At 34.8% G+C, this 19603-nt stretch overlaps 1 protein-coding gene across 4 annotated transcripts in view; it reads left to right on the top strand.

The window, feature by feature from the left end:
• LOC108718003 (adhesion G protein-coupled receptor B3) overlaps positions 1-19603 on the top strand; it is a 521962-nt gene that overhangs the window by 270202 nt on the left and 232157 nt on the right. For all 4 annotated transcript variants that reach the window (XM_041564704.1, XM_041564703.1, XM_041564701.1 and 1 more), the window contains exons 8-9: positions 16043-16144; positions 16394-16500. In XM_041564704.1, coding sequence (XP_041420638.1) covers positions 16043-16144; positions 16394-16500 — 209 coding nt within the window. The remainder of the gene's footprint in view (positions 1-16042; positions 16145-16393; positions 16501-19603) is intronic.

Below are 19603 nucleotides of genomic sequence, written 5' to 3'. Positions count from 1 at the left end.
TAAAAGGAAGCTAAGTTCAGCTCAGGTCAGCAATTAGCAGTTCCCTTCCCTGCTAAAATTTCCAGTGATATTGGGGATACTAAGGGGCAAATTTACTAAAGGGCGAAGTGGCTAACGCTAGCAAAAATTCACCAGCGTGACGTCATTTTGCCACTTCGTCACTTTTGCCACACTATGGGTGGTGATGTAAATTCGCTAGCGAAGTAGACCTACTGTAGCGCTACTTCACACCCTTACGCCAGGTGAAGTTGCGCTATGGCAAAGGGACATAACTACGCTAATTCACTAACTTGCGGATTTCACTGAACGTTACCTCTTGCGCCAGACTTGCCTTCACCACCTCAGACCGGGCGAAGTGCAATAGAGTAGAGAGGACTTGCTTCAAAAAAAGTTCCAAAAAACATTGGGGTCTTTTACTTTTTTAAGGCTGAAAAAGATCGTAAATTTCTTTGGGGGTATCCTCCTTCCCCCCTACATTTCCTAACATATGGCACCTAAACTATACAGTGGGCACATGTATAGGGCAAATTAACAACTCTATTTTATTTTATGAAGCTTTCCCAGGCTTGTGTAGTGTAATGTATTTGCTGCTACATATACGTCCATTGTACTTTAACTTGGCACCGTATGCAAATTAGGCATTGCTAGCATTACTTCGCTTTGCTTGACGAATTAACTCTAGTGCAACTTTGCTACCTTTCGCCTCCCTGTGCGCAACTTTAGTGGATTTTAGTGAATTTGAGCAGCCCTGGCGAAACTACGCTGCCGAAGTGCAGCAAAGCCGTTGCTATCGCATTTTCGGCACTTAGAGAATTTTCCCCCAGGTATAGTGTGTCATATGGATATTGCAGGCTAGCCATTGTGTTTGGTCTGTCATTACTAGAGCCTTCTGCCATACACAGATTACTTGTACTTGTGATTATTTCATTGGTAAATGCTGCTGGGTCAGCAATCTTCACCCAATTCTCTTCAAATATCTATTAATGATAAACCATTTTTGCTAAAAACAAAGAGGGCATTGTGGTGTGGACCATCTAAACAGCAAAAATAGGACTAGAGTTAGTTTGTGATCCATGCCTCTGTAACAAATAACCCTAATGCCAATTAGCATGGGCAAAGAGAACCATTTATAATTATTATAAAATAATAATAAAGTACAATATATTTTAAAGGGGTTGATCATCTCATCTGTGTTTTTTATTCAGCAGCTCTCCAGTTTGCAAAGTCAGCAATCTGTTTGCTATGGTCCAAATTACTTTGGCAACCATGCATTGACTGCAGAGACTGCAATATAAATAGGAGAGGTCTTGAATGAAAGATGATAGCGTAAAAAAAAGTGTCAATAACATTAAATATATAGCCTTACAGAGAATTTTAGATGGAGTCATTGACCCCGACTTCAAAGCTGGAAAGAGTCAGAAGAAGGCAAATAATTCAAAAACTATAAAATAAGAAGAAATTAAAAGTGAATGCAAAGTTGCTTAGAATTAGCCATTCTATAATATACAGTAAAGGTGAAACACCCCTTTAATTAATTGCTGTATGCAAAAAACTCTGATGATAAAGTGTCAGCTGAAATGAAGTCAACATAATGATCAAATGTTGAACAATTAATAAACAGATAACACACTTGGGAACTTTATGCAAATTTAATAGTCAGTGGGATCCATTTAGGTTAAATGGAAAGGTTCACCTAAAGCAAATTAATGGGTTTATATGACTTGGTTTATTGGTTTATTGAAAATGTAAAATGTGTTGCCTTGTAGAATTCTTCAGACAGACCTAATTGTATACAGCTAACAAATAAAACTATGCATATCTTTTTTTAAGCAAAGGCAAGGGTATGTCAGCTTGTTTTAAAGCTGGCAGGATGTTGATCCAGGGAGAAATCAATGCCTTTATTTTGACTGTAGAATGATTTTTTTTTTTTGGATTTCTCTCTGGATCAACAAAAAGGATATCTGGCACTTAAGCTTGATGGATTTCTGTAAGCCTAATTTTTTATTCTTAGCACAAGTTTGTAGACATGGTATGTTATTAAAAGAGGGCTTAGGCTACAACTAAATTACAGTATTACAGATATGAGGTTAGTCTATGAACAGATATCAGCTGTATTTGTCTGTTGCTAATGCGTCAGAAACCTTACAGTGTGTTTTATACAATTCACTTTACACATTTTGTCTTAAACTTTTGTCTTACTAAAAACTTTCACATGGATAAATCACCTTTAGTAAGGGCCTGATTTCCTAAAATTCATATTTTTTCCACAAATCGTATTTTTTCTTTAAAAAATTGTGTTTCTTTATCTAAAACTCCAAAAAATTGAGATTTATTAAGCCTAAGGAACATGAAAAATAAATACAAATCTCTGACAAGTGAAAGCTGTTAAGGTCCCATAGATGTCAATGGGAGTTGAGCTGATCCTATGGGATAAATTCAAGAATAATTATCTGAAAAATTCAGATTTTTAGAGTTTTCCTTATTTTTTCGCGCAGATTTTTTTCCATTCATACTTTTTATATTCAGATCTTTTTTGCTGTCATGGCATTCTTAGTTTTAGAGGAATAGAGTTTAATCATAGTTTCTAAAACATCTAAAACCACTAAAATGTGACCTCAATGTTCTAATTTGGCCAACATATTTACAGTTATCCCATTCAACATGACCCAAAAAGTGTGTATATTTGAAATATTATTATATTAAATAACAAAATGCATTTTATTGGACCTAAAGTCACCTGTTTTAACCATCTTGTATGCAACAATCCATAAATAGTGATCACAAACGTAAGCAAACAAACATGGGGAAACAATGGCTAGAACAATGTACATTTAAGAAACAAGGTAAAACTACGCAGGGCTCCAAATAAAGCTCAGGGACAATAAAATCTGGATGTTTTACTATGTAATACAATGAATAACACTAACAAGTACAAGTTCATAGTTATGGGAATCAAAGCTGTTTGAAAATGTGCATGCTTTTAATGGAGATTGACTGACCAGGAGACATAGTAAAAAAATGCATACAAAAAAATGCCTTTGTGGAATCATCCAAGATGCATACTATATATACTGTATTAACCATCGAAACACTCCTCTTGACAAGCAAGTCCAGGTCATTGCTGATGTTATTAACTAGCAATAATCTATACTTATAATAAATATCATTCTTTTTTTCATGTATCCTAAATAAGAATATGAAACCATCAATCATACGCTGCTGCTATCCTATTTTCCAAGATTAAATTTTACTTTTGTAAGATCTATATAAAAAAAAGACATATTTTAGCTAATGTATAATAAGGAGAGAAAAAACACTTGTGAATCTTTGGATCTCGGGATTTATACAGGGGTCTGACTGGGTCAGTTTGTCACAGTAATTATTATAGAAGAAGAAAAGAATACCCCATATATTTCCTCAATAAATTATCAATTGTGTCTTAATGATGTTTCACTTTAAATTAATTGTGAATACCCAACCTCCACTTGACACTTTCGTGAAGTAACTGCTTAATTTAATTTAACAGTTACAGGCCCATTTACTTAGTTCAAGTGAAGGAATAGAGGAAAAATAGTTCGAATTTCGAATGGTCGAATATGGCTACTTCGACCATCGAATGGGCTACTTCGACCTTCGACTACGACCTTTGACTTCGAATCGAACGTTTTGAACTAAAAATTGTTTGACTATTCGACCATTCGATAGTCAAAGTACTGTCTCTTTAAAAATTTCTTCGACCCCCTAGTTCGCCACCTAAAACCTACCGAGGCCAATGTTAGCCTATGGGGATGGTCCCCATAGGCTTCCTAACAATTTCCTGATTGAAGGAATATCCTTTGATCGATGGATTAAAATCCTTTGAATCGTTTGATTCAAAGGATTTAATCGTTCGATCGAACGATTATTCCTTCGATCATTCGATCGCAGGAATAGCACAAAATCCTTCAACTTTGATATTCAAAGTCGAAGAATTTTACTTCACCGGTCAAATAATCGATATTCGACCCTAGGTAAATGTGCCCCTTAATGTGAAAAAAAAAGGGTGAACAAATGAACAATAATTTAGTAAAATTCAAATAAGTGATAATTTGGGCTTAAAAACTTGTAATGGTTTGCTATAGATGCTTAAATATTAATAAATACATATACTGTTGATGTAAAAAGTAATTAATCAACAGTCATAATCCATTCACAAGAAAGTGCACTGTGCCTTAATTATAATTGAATTCATTAAAGAGTTGGTCACTAATAAATATAAAGTGTCTCAGTGCTTCATTTCATAGACTCTAATTCCAAATAAATTCATTAACCAGTTAATGTCTAATAAATATAAAGTGCTACAGTGCTTCACTTCTTACAATTAATTTTACCAAACAATTAATTAGGTAATACAGCAATTCATATGGTTCTAAAAAAGAGGGTTTAAACAATATACATACATTCTCAATGTCAGGGAGCCGGGATGCTCCCACCAGGGAGGTTGTCAGGATCAAGGAGGAAGCCCACAAGGGAATCAAGGTTGTGGTGTCCAGAAGGGGTTAACCAGAAGATTATCAGAGTCCAGGCAAGAGTTCAAGGGCAGGCAGAATAATCAGCAAAGTCCAAAGTCCAGGCAAGAGGTCAGGCAACAAACAGGAACAAGATAAGTCACAAAATAGCAGACAGGGAACCCAGGAAACACACAGAAACGAATCCTATACTTGGGTGCCATTCTGGCGTCTTGGAAGGGTTTTTATATTTGAATTTGGCGCCATAGTGACGTCATCGGCATCCTTGCGCCGACGTCGGCGCGCTGACGTCATCGCGCCATCGCCGCTACCCACGTGGCGGCCATGGGCGCCGCCATTTTGGGAGCGACGCCGGCAGTTGAGGACACGCCGCCCGGAGCTCCTGGAACTGCTCCGGGCGGCGATCGTGACACTCAATAAACATTGGTCTATTTTATTAGAAGACAGTACTCTCAATTTGATTCTTCACGATAAGGTTTCCATTTGCTATAGAAGGAGTCCTAATTTGAAAGACATCTTATCCAAGAGTCATTTTCAGGACCATCACATTAGCATGAAATACAAGGGTTGTTTCCCTTGTGGAAATTGCAATATAAGTGAGAAGATAATTATTAAGAAAAAGTTTTTGGATAGATTTGGTCATGAACACACTATGAATGATTATATCAATTGCAGGAGTCAGGGGGTCATCTATTGTTTAGAATGTCCCTGCAACAAAAAGTATGTGGGAATGACAACCCAGATGCTTATAAAAAATCAGTTTGGGAATTAGAAAGGGGGACCTAGAACAAAATTTATTAAAAAGGAAAAGTTATTGGATTTTCAAATTGGATACTGTCTCCCATAAAGGGATTAATGAAAATAATTTATTTACAGCATTTATATAAAAAAATGTTTATACGATTTTAAATAATTGTTCTTTACTGATCTTTTTCTTTTAATAGTTTATTAAAAGTTATATTTTAAGTGGGATTGGTTATTAATCATTTTTATGCAATTTATGGAATCTTGGACTTGCTCCCCACAACCTTATAATAAGAAGTAGTGAGTTCTTTACAGATCTCTTTTTCTAAGTACGAGATCTCACGAGTTTTAGCTGAGTAAAAGCGTGATTTGAATCGTGCTGATGTTGGGTATGAGACACGGAGCAGCGCTTGCAAGATCACGTGACGTCATCACGTTTGAGACGCAAGCCGCACCACATGCGGAAGTTCATAAATAGTTGGTGTCTGAATGGCAAATCTATTCTATTGCCTTGAGAAAGCTTTTTTACCGTAACGCGCGTTGGCCAGACTCTGATTTTAAATCTTCAATTTGCCTTTTAACACAACAAAAAACTTACCCCAAAGCATTTATAGCCTAATTTTAGCACTAAGCGTGGAAACTGTTTGCCACTTGGTGGGGCTGCTTTTTTCTTTCTTTTTTGTGTGGAGCGATAATTGATTTTATTATTCTTTCTCTGCTTATCTATAACCTCTAAAGGTTGCTGGATTTGTAGTTTTATCATTAGCTAGCCTCAACAGAGATAGCATAAAATACTGTTGTGACCACAGTCCAGTATACTTTGACTATCTTATCTCTGTGGTGTCCCAAAGATAGTAAAATATGAGATAGGGTTCTTGGGAGAGCTCCACCTTCTAATTTTCCTTTTCATCCTAATTTCCAATGAGATCAAACACTCCCTTTATAATTATTGTGGTTTAAACCCTCTTTTTTAGAACCATATGAATTCTTACAGTAACTGTTTAATTAAATGAAGCAGTTACTTCTCGAAAGTGGCAAGTGGAGGTGGGTATTCACAATTAATTTAAAGTGAAACATCACTAAGACACAATTGATAATTTATTGAGGAAATATATGGGGTACTCTTTTCTTCTTCTATAATGGGCACATTTTTAATTGGTAATTATTTTGTGTTCTGATCTCTCTTGACTTTTTATTCAAATATGTATCTTTTACCAATTACAAGTTAAACCATTCAAACTGTTCCAAGATCCTCTGTCAACCATAAAAATCCACAGCTGAGAAATACAAAATAAAAACTTTTCGGGAAAAATTATCTGATTAAATTGTGCTTTATTAATTATAAATTGTGGATTCTAGTTTGGTCAGATTTTTTCATTTAAAAAAAAATAATCTGGGAAACGGCGCCGGCATCTAGGTTTTGAATTTTTGCGGTGGTTTCATGAATTTATTCGCCAGCGGTGAATCGCGGGAATTCGCCGCTAATTTGCACCTGCCGAATAAATTCGCCCATCACTAAATAAGACCATTCTGTAAAAGAAATTACATATAAAAAATAAATATTAGAAATATTCTTTGTTTACCATGTTATTTTGTATAAATGCTGTAACAAATATTGTAGCAATCAAGGCAGACCTCGATGCCATTCTATTCTAGCAACTCATTTATTATACTTTATAATGAAGTGTATAAATGGTGTTAGAACTTCTGCAGTAAACACATTTGTTTTTTAAATTCACTTTAACAGTACATTTATACTGAACTGCTCGGATAAACTTTTTTGATTTGCATCTTACTGATGTGCTGAGATCCATGAATTGCATTTGATCCCTGTTTATCACCACATCATTTGATGCTAAATAGCTTATTAGTCTTCCCTTGAAGAACACTACAAGGCTCCTTTCTCTTGTACAAAAAAGCCATTTTACAAACAGGAAAGGCATTGGCTATCTCAAATTATTTCTCAGACGATTAAATTGCTCAAAATGTGTTGAAGTTTTGGAATATGTATCCCAGCTATTCAGCCATTTGAATTATTTTAAATCCTAGGAAAATAAGAGAATATCTGTGTTATTATGAGAAATTGTTTTGGATAGTCAGTGCAAGAAGAGCGGTTCACCTTAAGATGAACTTTATATATCTAGTAGACATGTTATTTTGCAATTAGTCTTCATTTGTTTTGTTTTTGTTTTTAATATATTTTTGTTCAGCAACCTTCAGGCTTGGAATACATACTGTTATCCGGTTGTAAGTGTTTAATTACACCAGCAATCAGGTATTAGTCTGCAAATTAATATGGAAGATGACTAAGAGAGGCCTGATAAACAGATACACAATAAAAAAAAACTATAGCAAAGATTTTTGTCACAGATCCCACAACTGGAGAGTCTTTTAAGTTGAATGCTGGAAACAGCAACTCTAGTAATTAAACATAAAATCCATACAAAATAAATATTGAAGGCCATCTGACAAGTTGCTTAGAATAGGATATATTATAGTTTATATAAGGGCGATTCTACCTTTAAATGTATATGAAACCCTCATTCTTTCATGTACTGTATCTGGTCTACGGTAATTTAAAAATTACTGAGGGTACATCCCATTACTTGCTAGGGTAAGGTCTAAGGAACCATATTTTGTGTATGAAAGATTGTTGCTATAAATTTAAATACATTCAGACTAACTCTCCTATTCATCTACCATTCTTTTTCTGTTGAGCCCAACAACTATAACCATGTACACACAGGCTTATTATTAATAAATAATAGATAGATAGATAGATAGATAGATAGATAGATAGATAGATAGATAGATAGATAGTGTTTGGTCTGGACCTTGGTGAGTGTCTTTTCCAATGATACAGTCCAATGCAATTTCAAAGTTTCAATCAGAGAAGGAAATGTAATCAAGCACAGAATACAAAAGAATTCAGTAGCTCGGGAGAATTCTCTACCCCAAAACTGACTGTTACACATATCTTATGATGTCACATCAGCAAAGAAAATATTAGAGGCGTGATTAATCATTTTAGTAAATTCTTATTCTAAGTAACCTCGAAGCTCAAGGCTGTACCGTAACATAATAAATTGTTTATAAAACCATCTTCCACCTTATCTAACAGCTAGCCTTGAGACTCATTACGTGCTTGTGCAATAATTTTGCACATGCCCGTAATGCATACATAAGCATAGTATCCAAGCTCAAGCAAAAGAAAAAAATATTTTCAGCTTAACCTGATTTATATGCTTTAGAAATAGAAAATGGTATTGAAATGAACCAAAGTTCAGAGGTTATATAGGCCTCAGAGACCTCAGGCTAATTAGGCTTCGATGGTAGATAGATAGATAAGATAGATAGATAGATAGATAGATAGATAGATAGATAGATAGATAGATAGATAGATAGATAGATAGATAGATGAAAGATAGTGTTGGTTCTGTGATAGGAATAAAATCAAATGATTTAACATTAATAACAGTAAACCGGTCTACGAGTTTCTGTTCTGACATTTAATAATGTAATATTTCTGATCTTTCAAGAACAACCAGCAGTTCATTGATAACATATGTGCACATGCTGTTTTGACAGCATCTGAATCAAAATCCTAGATTGATCAAGGCTTCTGCTGTCAGTGAATTTCACACTTTCAGAGTCATTTCTCATATTGCTTTTCTTTTTTATCGTTCAAAGCAAAAGTTGAAAATTGTAAATTTTCAGTGGCTGAGACTTTTGTTTTCTTTCATTTCAATGTCCACTGCCAAAGGAAAGATGGAGTGATGTAACCATGACAATGTGTAACTCAGTTCTAGCCTAGAAATGTAATGGAATTTTCACTCCTGAGGACCTTTGCCATGACAAGGGCTTACTTATAAATTACAATTTAAAATCTACATTTTGATTCATCAAATGTTAGGACCCTGTTAATGTTCTCTTATCTTTGATGCACTAACTAGGCAAGAAAATAAAGTTTTAGTTTTAGGAGATGTTTAAGAACTAACACTGTGATTTTAATATTATATGTGGTATATACATGTTTATTTTTACATTTCAAATAATGTCCAGAAAAGCTAAATATTAATTTGGTGACTGGGTGAAGCACAAAATGTTTTTCTGTAAATAGAAACTAGCAATTTTAACTTCACAATATTCTATTTACATCTAATGACTCACAAAGTGCATCATTTCTATTACACTATGATTAGCATACTGTATATTTTCTGTTCAGATTGCTTTTCTCCAGGATCCTTATATATATAGAGCTCATTAGAAGTATTAAATAATACTATTTTATTTCTCTCATTTATAACCACATGTTGGGGCATATATTTTTGTGAATGTTAAAAAATTATCTAATATGTTTAGTAGCACTCTGTAGATAAAAGGAAAATGCAAATGCATGAAAGAATTGCAGCATTGGGGCTGATTTTCTAAAATTCAGGTTTCTATTTTTTCACGAATCATACTTTTTTTAAAAAAAAAAAGTGTTTCTGATTTTTTCGGTAGAAATTGTCAGGAAAACTTTTTTTGGGGAATTTTTAGTGCATTGTTCAGTATTTTTTCCATTCATACTTTTTATAACCAGATGGCATTCATGGTTTTAGAGAAATAAAGTTAAAGGAACTGTAACACCAAAAAATGTAAGCGTTTTAAAGTAATGAGATTATCATGTACTGTTGCCCTGCACTGGTAAAACTGATCTGTTTACTTCAGAAACACTACTATAGTTCATATAAACAAGCTGCTGTGGAGCAATGGCGGAAATTAAACTATATGGCACAGGTTAACTAATGGATAACAGATTAGACAGACAGAGCATATTTGCTATCTGCTGTGTAACCTAAGCCTTTTCTCCTTTGAATGGCTGCCCAACAGCTACACAGCAGCTTATTTATATAAACACAGCAGTTTTACCAGTGCAGGGCAACACTGCATTATATTTTCATTACTTTAAAACACTTTTATTTTTTGACGTTACTGTTCCTTTAATAGAGCTTAAAAAACCTCTAATAACACTAAAATTCACCCTTTAATAAACAGACCTCAAAATATGCCAGTACCATAAGTACAGGGCTCCTTTGCGATATGTCCTGTTTTTTTTACACAGATCCATCATTAAAGGCACTGACAATAAGGGAGAGAATATAACTGCCAAAACCATTGGGGCCCTTTTATAAACACAAGGCAAGTTTAAATCTGGGCAGTTACTTTGTATCCAAACAGCGATTAGCATTTTCCAGCCAGTTGCAGGTAGAATACAAGCAAACATGTAGTTTGTTATGGGCACATGTAAAATTTGCAATGACTCCCAATGTACTGTTATCTGACTCAACTTTACACAGATAGGCACAACTAGTGTTTGGTTATGAACTCTTTTGTGTAAATGACCATAATTTTTAGAATTTTTGATTATTAAGGTATATGCAGTACCCTAGAATACAGATGCTCCAACTGACTGTACTGTATGTATCATGTATCGCTAACATTTTTAATAGTACATCTATCATCAAATGTGTAGCAGTTGCATACAAATCACCAAGCACAGATGTCTGCTGCGCACATGCAGGCAACAAAATGTGTTATTCAAGACCTAGTTCCCTAAACCATTTTTTTATTGGGTTGGATTAAATTGATTTGGCTAACTGGGTTCTTTGTGCATGGCAGCCAGGTTCAATGAATCACTCTCCAGAAGGAGATGTCAGGTGATATTGATTCCTCCTCAGAGTAACTCTAGATGTGGAATGTTCTATTATTTAATAGTCAATAAGAAGGTAAAGAAGTACCCTGTTTGACCTAAATAATATAGTTTACAAATTATAATCAGTCTATAATGACCTCTAGTTGAGGAATCAACAATCTCCACTTATCAACAACTAAACCCACAATCAAATGTGTAAAATGCAGGTGATTAGCTTCCAACAACCCAAAAAAGGATGATACTACTCAGATTAATTGCTTAGAATAAATTATTTATAACCATAAACACAATTAATTAAAACCCAATCAATTGTAGTTCATAAATTAATTAACAAAGTGATATAAATTACTAAGGCTGTGCGTATTTTTTAAGTTAATTACAGATCCCAATTCATTCCATAAGTTAATTAGAGTAAGACATCATTGAATTACATAAATATAGTGACCATTGAATTAATTAGAAATTGATTGATATAAAGTGCTAGTGCGGAGATGAGATTAAAAAGATTCCTCAGAAAAAGTTAAAAAATGTAATAGGACATGATTAATCTGGATTCCAGAATTAAAAAATTGTTAAATTGGTTAAAAACAGCCACTTGCTCTGGTTTAGAGAAAGAGAAAAAAAGGGAAAATGGAGAATGGTGGAGTTGTCCCAAAAGGCTGCTGCCTATTATTTTCTATATCCCTAGGACACCACAAAGATGAAGGCAGGCAGGGTAACCATGACTGTGGTCTAGATTATTACACTAGCCCTACACTTGGAATTGGAAGAGCTAACTAAGCCTAAAAAACACAAACCAAAGGCCCCTTAGAATGGAAAGTAGATTGGAGTAGAAGAAAGAAAGAACCGAGCAAGCAGCGCCTAATTGCCACCTGTTTGTAGACCCATGACTGGACCAAAGCGTTTTTTCAGTTAAAATAAAAGGGTTTAGTGCCAAATCAATTTAAAATCAAAGAGCACCCAAAACGCCAACGCGGTTCGCTATATTAGCTTTCTCAAGGCATTATTTGTTTGCCATAAAACAATGATTCAAAACTTACAGTGGACGCAAAGCATATTTACTGTTTTGGGTTTGTATAGAACAATAGCAATGAGACTGTTACTACCAAATTGTGACTAACAATTTAAAGACCTCAATTCTAAAGACCTCAACATTTAAAGACCTCAATTCTAAGGGCTATGACACACAGCATTAAAAGATTCTGCTATACATTATTGATTATGAAGAGTGTCTGAGAAAAATTATTGATTATGAAAATTGCAAGAAGAACTAGGAGCAAGGATTCCCATTAGGATCTTTACTGTGAGCAAACTACAAACAAACTATGCACAAAATGTTTTGCTTAGATGAACTGCCCTATGGAATTCTTTGGAGGACATTTATACATCTTTGATGTTGTGTAAATGGCCAGGAACTAAGGATGCCCTATATGTGAAAATAATAGTGTGGATAAGATTTGGTGCAGTCAAATAAGATTTGGTGCAGACTGTTTTAACACAGAAACAATGATTGTGGAAGATAAGAATGCCTTTGATTTATATATGCTTAAGAATGGTCATTCCAATGTGTAAGCCTCAAGTTCTCATTACCAAGTCAGATATGTGATATTAGTTGATGGCAGAGAAAAAACAGACAAAAATATGGTATGCTCACTGCAATTAATAGACATGGCATTCTGTCCCATTTACTAAAAAACTGAAATGTGTAAAGAAATTATGGTTTTAGGGTGATGTAACATAGTAACATAGTAACATAGTAACATAGTAAGTAAGGTTGAAAAAAGACACATGTCCATCGAGTTCAACCTTTTTTTTTGTTTTTTTGTTTATTAACTACCTATCTGCCAGTTGATCCAGAGGAAGGCAAAAAACCCATCTGAAGCCTCTCCAATTTGCCTTAGAGGGGGAAAAATTCCTTCCTGACTCCAAAATGGCAATCGGACTAGTCCCTGGATCAACTTGGACTATGAGCTATTTCCCATAACCCTGTATTCCCTCACTTGCTAAAAAGCCATCCAACCCCTTCTTAAAGCTATCTAATGTATCAGCCTGTACAACTGATTCAGGGAGAGAATTCCACATCTTCACAGCTCTCACTGTAAAAAACCCCTTCCGAATATTTAGGCGGAACCTCTTTCAAACACTTTTTCATCTGATGAAAGGGACCTTGAAACATAGCTTTGCAGCTCTTCCTTTGTTGAGCCTGGTATTTTCCATTCAATGCCTCACTACATACAGTATGTACACATGACAAACTTGTTAAATCTCCATTCCTTTCATCAGTTCTGACCTTTTTGTGGTATACCTGGTGAAAGTTGGTTGGTTGTTATACAGTACCTTTGTGGTATTAACTTATTATAATTATCAGAGATCTGCTGTTTAAGGTCAAGGTAACTGCTCTTTATTATAAAGATGTCTTGCAGATGTGTGTAACATTCTCTGTTGGCAAAGCAATGTCCTATGTGCAGGATTGCACTGACTTTATTAATGCCTTGGCCCTTCTGCGCATTGTTATTATTTATTTCATGTCTTCCCAATGTATACTTTTACATGTTTACCAATTCTCCAGATAAATGCACATTTAATGCCTGTTATTTGTTTAAATTCACATAGAAATCTGAATGTGTTTATGATAATCATTTAAACAAATTTGACTTACCATAACTTTGTGATTTTGACAGTTATCAGTAGCAAATGTGCAATTTTTCTTGTTTCTATTTTTTCAGTTCGTGTTGGAGATTTTTTTGGCATCTCTGTAAATATATCTATATGAATTTTAAAAAAAACTATACACGAAGCATGCTTAAAGGAGAAAAAATCACTCAGGGGTGCCAAAATGCCTGAAATACAGAGGGCTTCAACTTACAGTATATGCATATGTAAGATGTACTCTGAAAAAGTACAATTTTCATTGTTAGCACAAATTATTAAATTATTTAGTAAAATAGCACCTAGGCAAAGATCAGTTAGGGACTAACACATAATCAATGGTTGCCCAAAGTAGAAAGACAGCAAATCATACAGAATCTAACAGCTGTATAATTCAGTGTTTTTAAAACAAAACTCAAAGACTACCTCTGGGAGCACCTGGATAACACCTGAACTGGCACTTATATAACAGTGTAACAAACTGTAACCCACAGCACCTTAATACCCCTCTGAATTGTGTCTGTATGTAACCCTCCCATTTAGACTGTAAGCCCTACGGGGTAGGGTCCTCTAGCCTTTTGTTTCCTTGACACTGAGCACTTAATCTGTATTGTATTTATATATTTTTATATTTATGTGAATTGAATTTCTAATAATGCACTTATTGTCACTTTTTATTCCAATGAACCCTTGTTTGTTACTACTAATTTATTGTTTTGCTGTACAGTGCTTTGCCCTTGAGGAGCACTTTACAAATAAAAATTTACATACATATATACATACATTTTCTATTTCTACTTGAGAACATTGAAACTTTCATGTACTGTATGGAAAACTGCCCATAATTTTCTACTGAGTGGGAAAACTGCATAACAGTCACCAAATGCAGATGCAACATTTGTTCCTCAAGGGCTTGTCCCTTAAAACAGTTTCTGAGGTTTGCTTTAGAAACTTAGATTACATCGGTTTTGCTGCAGTCATTGTACAATGGCAGAAAAGCATGCCAATGTCAAGGATAGCAGTCACATTCAGTAAATCAGTAAATCAGTATCTAGAAGGAGGCGGTAGATGCGTTACTCATTCTTCCTCAGAACAGTTCTATATATGTATAATGTCATATTTTAATTTTGTTGGTTTGTTTTTCCTAAAATAGTGGTTCTCAAACCATGGTCTAAGTTCAGGTAAGGTGGTTAAAAATTAGGTTGGTCCAACACTGAAAGCCATTTATGGTGAGATTTAGGAGTAAATTAATATTAATATTTAAGTTTTAGCATTAACATAGAAAAAACTGTTATGGTCATGTTTTGCATATGTGTAGCTACAGTATGTTATAAGCTGAGGTGCCTGACTGACTTTGGACCAACAAAGACAGGCTTGAGTATAAAAAGACTGTTCTATAGAAATAGATCAATAGCCGTTAATTCTTAGTAAAAATAATAAATATGTCTAGTGCACCCTATGGACCTTTGTTGTCCCCCTCTGCAAAATTCTTGTCACAAACAAGCTGTCATGAAAGGTGTTTGCAAATATATTTTCTCTTTAGTGGATAAAGCTTTATGGATGTAGAGAATACATTTTTATAGTGCTCTCATGTGAAGCCTATTATTTCCATTTTGTATTGATTATGGAGATTTTCTGTACCCCATGAGGAGTAAAGAGAAGTAAGACTCTCCTAAAATATTCCTGGATTGGAATCCTCAGGGTGAACAAAGCAGCCTGAAAGTGTTTTTATTTTTATAAGATGCTGCTACTGTAGATATTTCTACTACTTTGATGTTTTGTAAATTGTCAGGAATTGAAACAAGAAAAATATTAGCTATATATTTGAAATACAGTTATTTGCATAATTGTATGTACTCCTGTATAATGGTGAGAAATAATAATTCTGTTTATAATGATATGTATGCATTTATCAGAGCCCAGCCTTTTGTTTCTCAGGGACTTTTTAACAGCCAAAATGTACAGAATCTGTTAAAGCGTTTTGCCTTTGATCAGCATCAGTTTGTGAATAATTACTGCCATTACTTAATTATTGTCATGAGGCTTCTTACACCTGACTTGCTTTTCTCAGAAAATACAATGTTCTGCACAGGTCTTACAGTTGTGTCCTTGCAAGCTTGTTATTTTTTGAGTTCCTCGATGAAGTAAATATATATGTTTTTTCTTCTTTTTAATAAAAGCAGAAACATTGTAATCGGTACAATAAGCTAAAACCTTGCTTCTCTCTCAGTACCACATGTATAGTTGGAATATTATTATGGTTTAAGGAAGCTGGTTAGGCTGTTTTCATGATTTTTTTCTCCTTATGATCTAAAGGGAAAAAAAGAAAACAAACATTTATGATCACTCAGGTTCTTTCCTCAGGCATGTTGAAAACTGAGCAGCGTGACAAATAATCTCAGAATTGTAGATGTGTATTTAATATAAATCTCACTCTTATTCACAGCTCCTTATGAAATCTGCCCTGAGGATTATTTGATGTCTATGGTATGGAAAAGAACCCCAGCTGGAGATCTGGCATTCAATCGATGTCCTCTCAACGCCACGGGTATATGCTTCCCTAAACAAAAATATACAAAGCGTTATTTAATGTGAAAACAGCTTTATATGCTTCTTGCAGCCTTTCTACATTTATGATTTTACTTAAGAAATTATCTTTCTTATAAACTGAGTAAATCATATCCAGACAGACTAAAATATGAAGCAGAAGCATTTCCCTGATGTTTACTGTATCTGTGCTAGTGCAGCGTTGCTGTTGAATATAACAAATATTTTCTGTTTTCTGTTTGCCTCACAGGCACCACTAGTAGACGCTGTTCACTCAATCTTCATGGAGTAGCCTTCTGGGAACAGCCAAGCTTTGCAAGATGCATATCAGCTGAATACAGACACGTGCAGCTTTCAGTAGGTGCAAAGCCAGCTTCTGTTCTTGTTATGCTTATTTCACATTTATGCAACTGTGCAAAAGAAGAAAAAAAAAGCATGTGATCTATTTCTATCTACTGAGAAATAATACAGACAAATTCCCCAGAGCAAAAAATGCTTTAAATGGACAATAGTAAATTCACTGAAAAATATGTAATGTATTATTCTTAAAGCTTGTGATGTGTGTGTATTTTGCCTTGCGCTGTTATCTTAAAAAGATGTGAAACACAAAGGTCACCTTATACATTGCCCTGTAATGATATAATGCACAGGAAGAAAATATTTTTATGCCACCTAATGGTGTCAGTGGATCACATTATGTACAATATACAAAACAACTGACTGTCCTATTATTTGCCCATGTGTAATGGTCCTCTCTGCCCCTACAACTACCATCTTAAATATCTGTTAGCACAGGCAGGCGCTCTACTGCTGCACAGCTGAAATAGCACTTTACCTGTTGTGCCCTGGTATAACAATGTTTAAGAAATGCAAAACATTTTTGAACATGGAGCACCAGTAGGACATAATTTACTTTATTATAAATATATTCAAATCATGAAGTGCACATATATTAAGAGACCATATGCTTGATGCATTTAGCCTTTCCTCAAAAGCTGATGCTCTGCTGAGACATTGGGGTATACTGCTACAGGACCCCTCTTTGAGGAATGTCCTGGATAAATTACCCTCTTTTGCATATATAGCATCTCGTCTATCACAGAGTCTGTACAATTCTAAAGAACAAAAAAGTGATTTGACTTGGCTAAGATCTAAGGGAACATATAAATGTGGTAGAAATAGATGTAAAGCATGTGCAGTCAATACTTCTTCCACTTGTTAGCAGTTATACAGGGAGATGGTACAGTATAAAGCAATATTTATATTTTAACTGTTTTAAAGGTAACATGGACCAAAAATGTACTTAGATAAAAGCTATATACTGTATCACCACAGAATTACAGAAGTGTATGGGGGACTAAATTGTGAGAGGGAAGTATCCTTTTTTTTTTCTAGAGTTATTGCCGATTCCTATTTTAATATTAGACATATTTATATTTAAATGTATACAGTAGTATAAATATGACTGACCAGCCCACTACTCTAAAAATGTCTCTTAGGTGTTCACCATTGGATTTCTGTGTAGGTGAAGGGTTAATGCTTTTAGAGGGGCGTCATTCATTGGTTTTTAAAGTGTGACGTGGGTAATCAGACTATTTGCTTTTGAGGAGGCGGCGGTACCCACGAAACGTGTCAAGCATATGATCTGTTGAATGATTTCTTCATGATTTTAATATATTGATAATAAAGTAAATGGTTTTAACATCCTGCTGGGGCTCCATTTTCAACAATGTTTTTTCTGCTTGATGATGCCTTTTCGGGGGCTGTATATGGCGAAGCACCGAATGAAACAACAATTCAACCGAGGAGTGCTCCTAACTTGTTTAATAACTTAATAACTTGTTTTAATAAGTTTAATAAATGTAAGGTATCAGTTTTACAAATGAGTGTTATTCAGTGAGTTCAGTGGCATATGTAAGCATTATCGACTTATTATCGAGGAACAGTACAGCTACATATGTCAGTCTCCTAATAGCATCCATAGCTGGAAGCCTTCAGTGGGTAGGTAAAATTCATTTCACTGCATGCAAGTGGATGGGACAATATGTAATTGGTCTGAGAGTTAAACAATTAATAAAACTGCCCACTTCACCCTCTAGTTTAGTCTAAAATACCAAAAAATTCTTTACAGATGTAAGAGGACTCAAAAATTAGAATGCTGTTTTTAAAAAAATGATTTCTAAGGAAAGATAATTCATTAAAGAGAAAGCTGTATAGTCGATCATCTTGCTGTAAGCTTACATATGGTGATCTTGTGTTATGATATGACAGAGTAAGAAACCATTAGAAGGGTGGGCATGCTGTTTAGCTGTTCTGTGATAGGAGATCTGTATTTAACATTTCCAGCTCAAATCGCAGGAACAAAGAATATCTGTTTTAAGCAATTTACAGGTTCTGCAGATACAGTAAATGATTGATAAAATCATAGTATATGTGATTATTTGGTAAAGTTGTACCAAAAGTTTGGTTAGGGTTGCCACCTTTTGGGGCAGGGAAGGGGACAGGAGGCTAGTGATGTTGGGAGCTGGTGATATTGGGAGTGGAGCAGTAAATTATCAGGGATGGGGCAATAATTTCGGGGTGAAACTATACGCAGTAGTCAGAGCTTGGTTGAGCATCAAGTCATTCTCTTCAGAGTCCTGTCATGATTTCCTAATGGAATACTGGGCTGTCTGTCTGAAAACCAAACATATGACAACCCTTGCTCAGCAAACAGTGTTTACATCTCCTTCAAGTTCATCACTCCTAACTAAGAGTGTTTCCCTTTCGGCACTCTCTGCAGTTATCCCCTTGATTAAGAGACATGGTTAATGATACCAAAAAGATAAGACGTCAAAGAAAGATTACAATCATTAATGAAGTTTGGTTCATGGATACATGCTTCTACACGCATTTTTGTGGCCACAACCCCTGGTATAGAATCATTGTCCCGGACCTTAAATTGCATGATATACTGCAGAATTTTGTTAACAAATCTTCTATACAAGAATTTCAAATTCCACTAGTATAGCTTGACTTATATAGATACCATAGAAATGTTACCCCTATGGACCATGATATGTGATATCAAGCAATCCTATCCACTAGTCACAGACTATGTGATCGTAGCTTCACTAATAGAATGGACCAGATGGTTAAGGTTTCTGGTGCAACTATATTTGAAGCTATTATAACTATGAGATTTATCTTTTCCCAGTTTTCATACTTAATTTTCTAACCTAATTATGATAGAGAGAGATGTAAATCAAGGACATTACAAATCTAGGTAGACCTTTGTGCGGGCATAGTTGGACAAGCCAGAAATCTATATTATTTAAGTAAGTTTAGATTCCATATTGTTTGAGAGTGGATTGTGGGGCTCATTATTAAAAAAAATAAGAAAAATAGGCAGAATTCCTAATTTGTGTATATTAAGGAATGTCCAGAATGTGCAAGATCCTTAGGGTTTTTTTGGGTTAGT

This window comes from Xenopus laevis, chromosome 5S (genome assembly GCF_017654675.1).
Source record: "Xenopus laevis strain J_2021 chromosome 5S, Xenopus_laevis_v10.1, whole genome shotgun sequence".
Classification (NCBI taxonomy): domain Eukaryota; kingdom Metazoa; phylum Chordata; class Amphibia; order Anura; family Pipidae; genus Xenopus; species Xenopus laevis.
The sequence above is the reverse complement of the archived record's forward strand: the minus strand, read 5'-3'. Positions and strand labels throughout refer to the sequence as shown.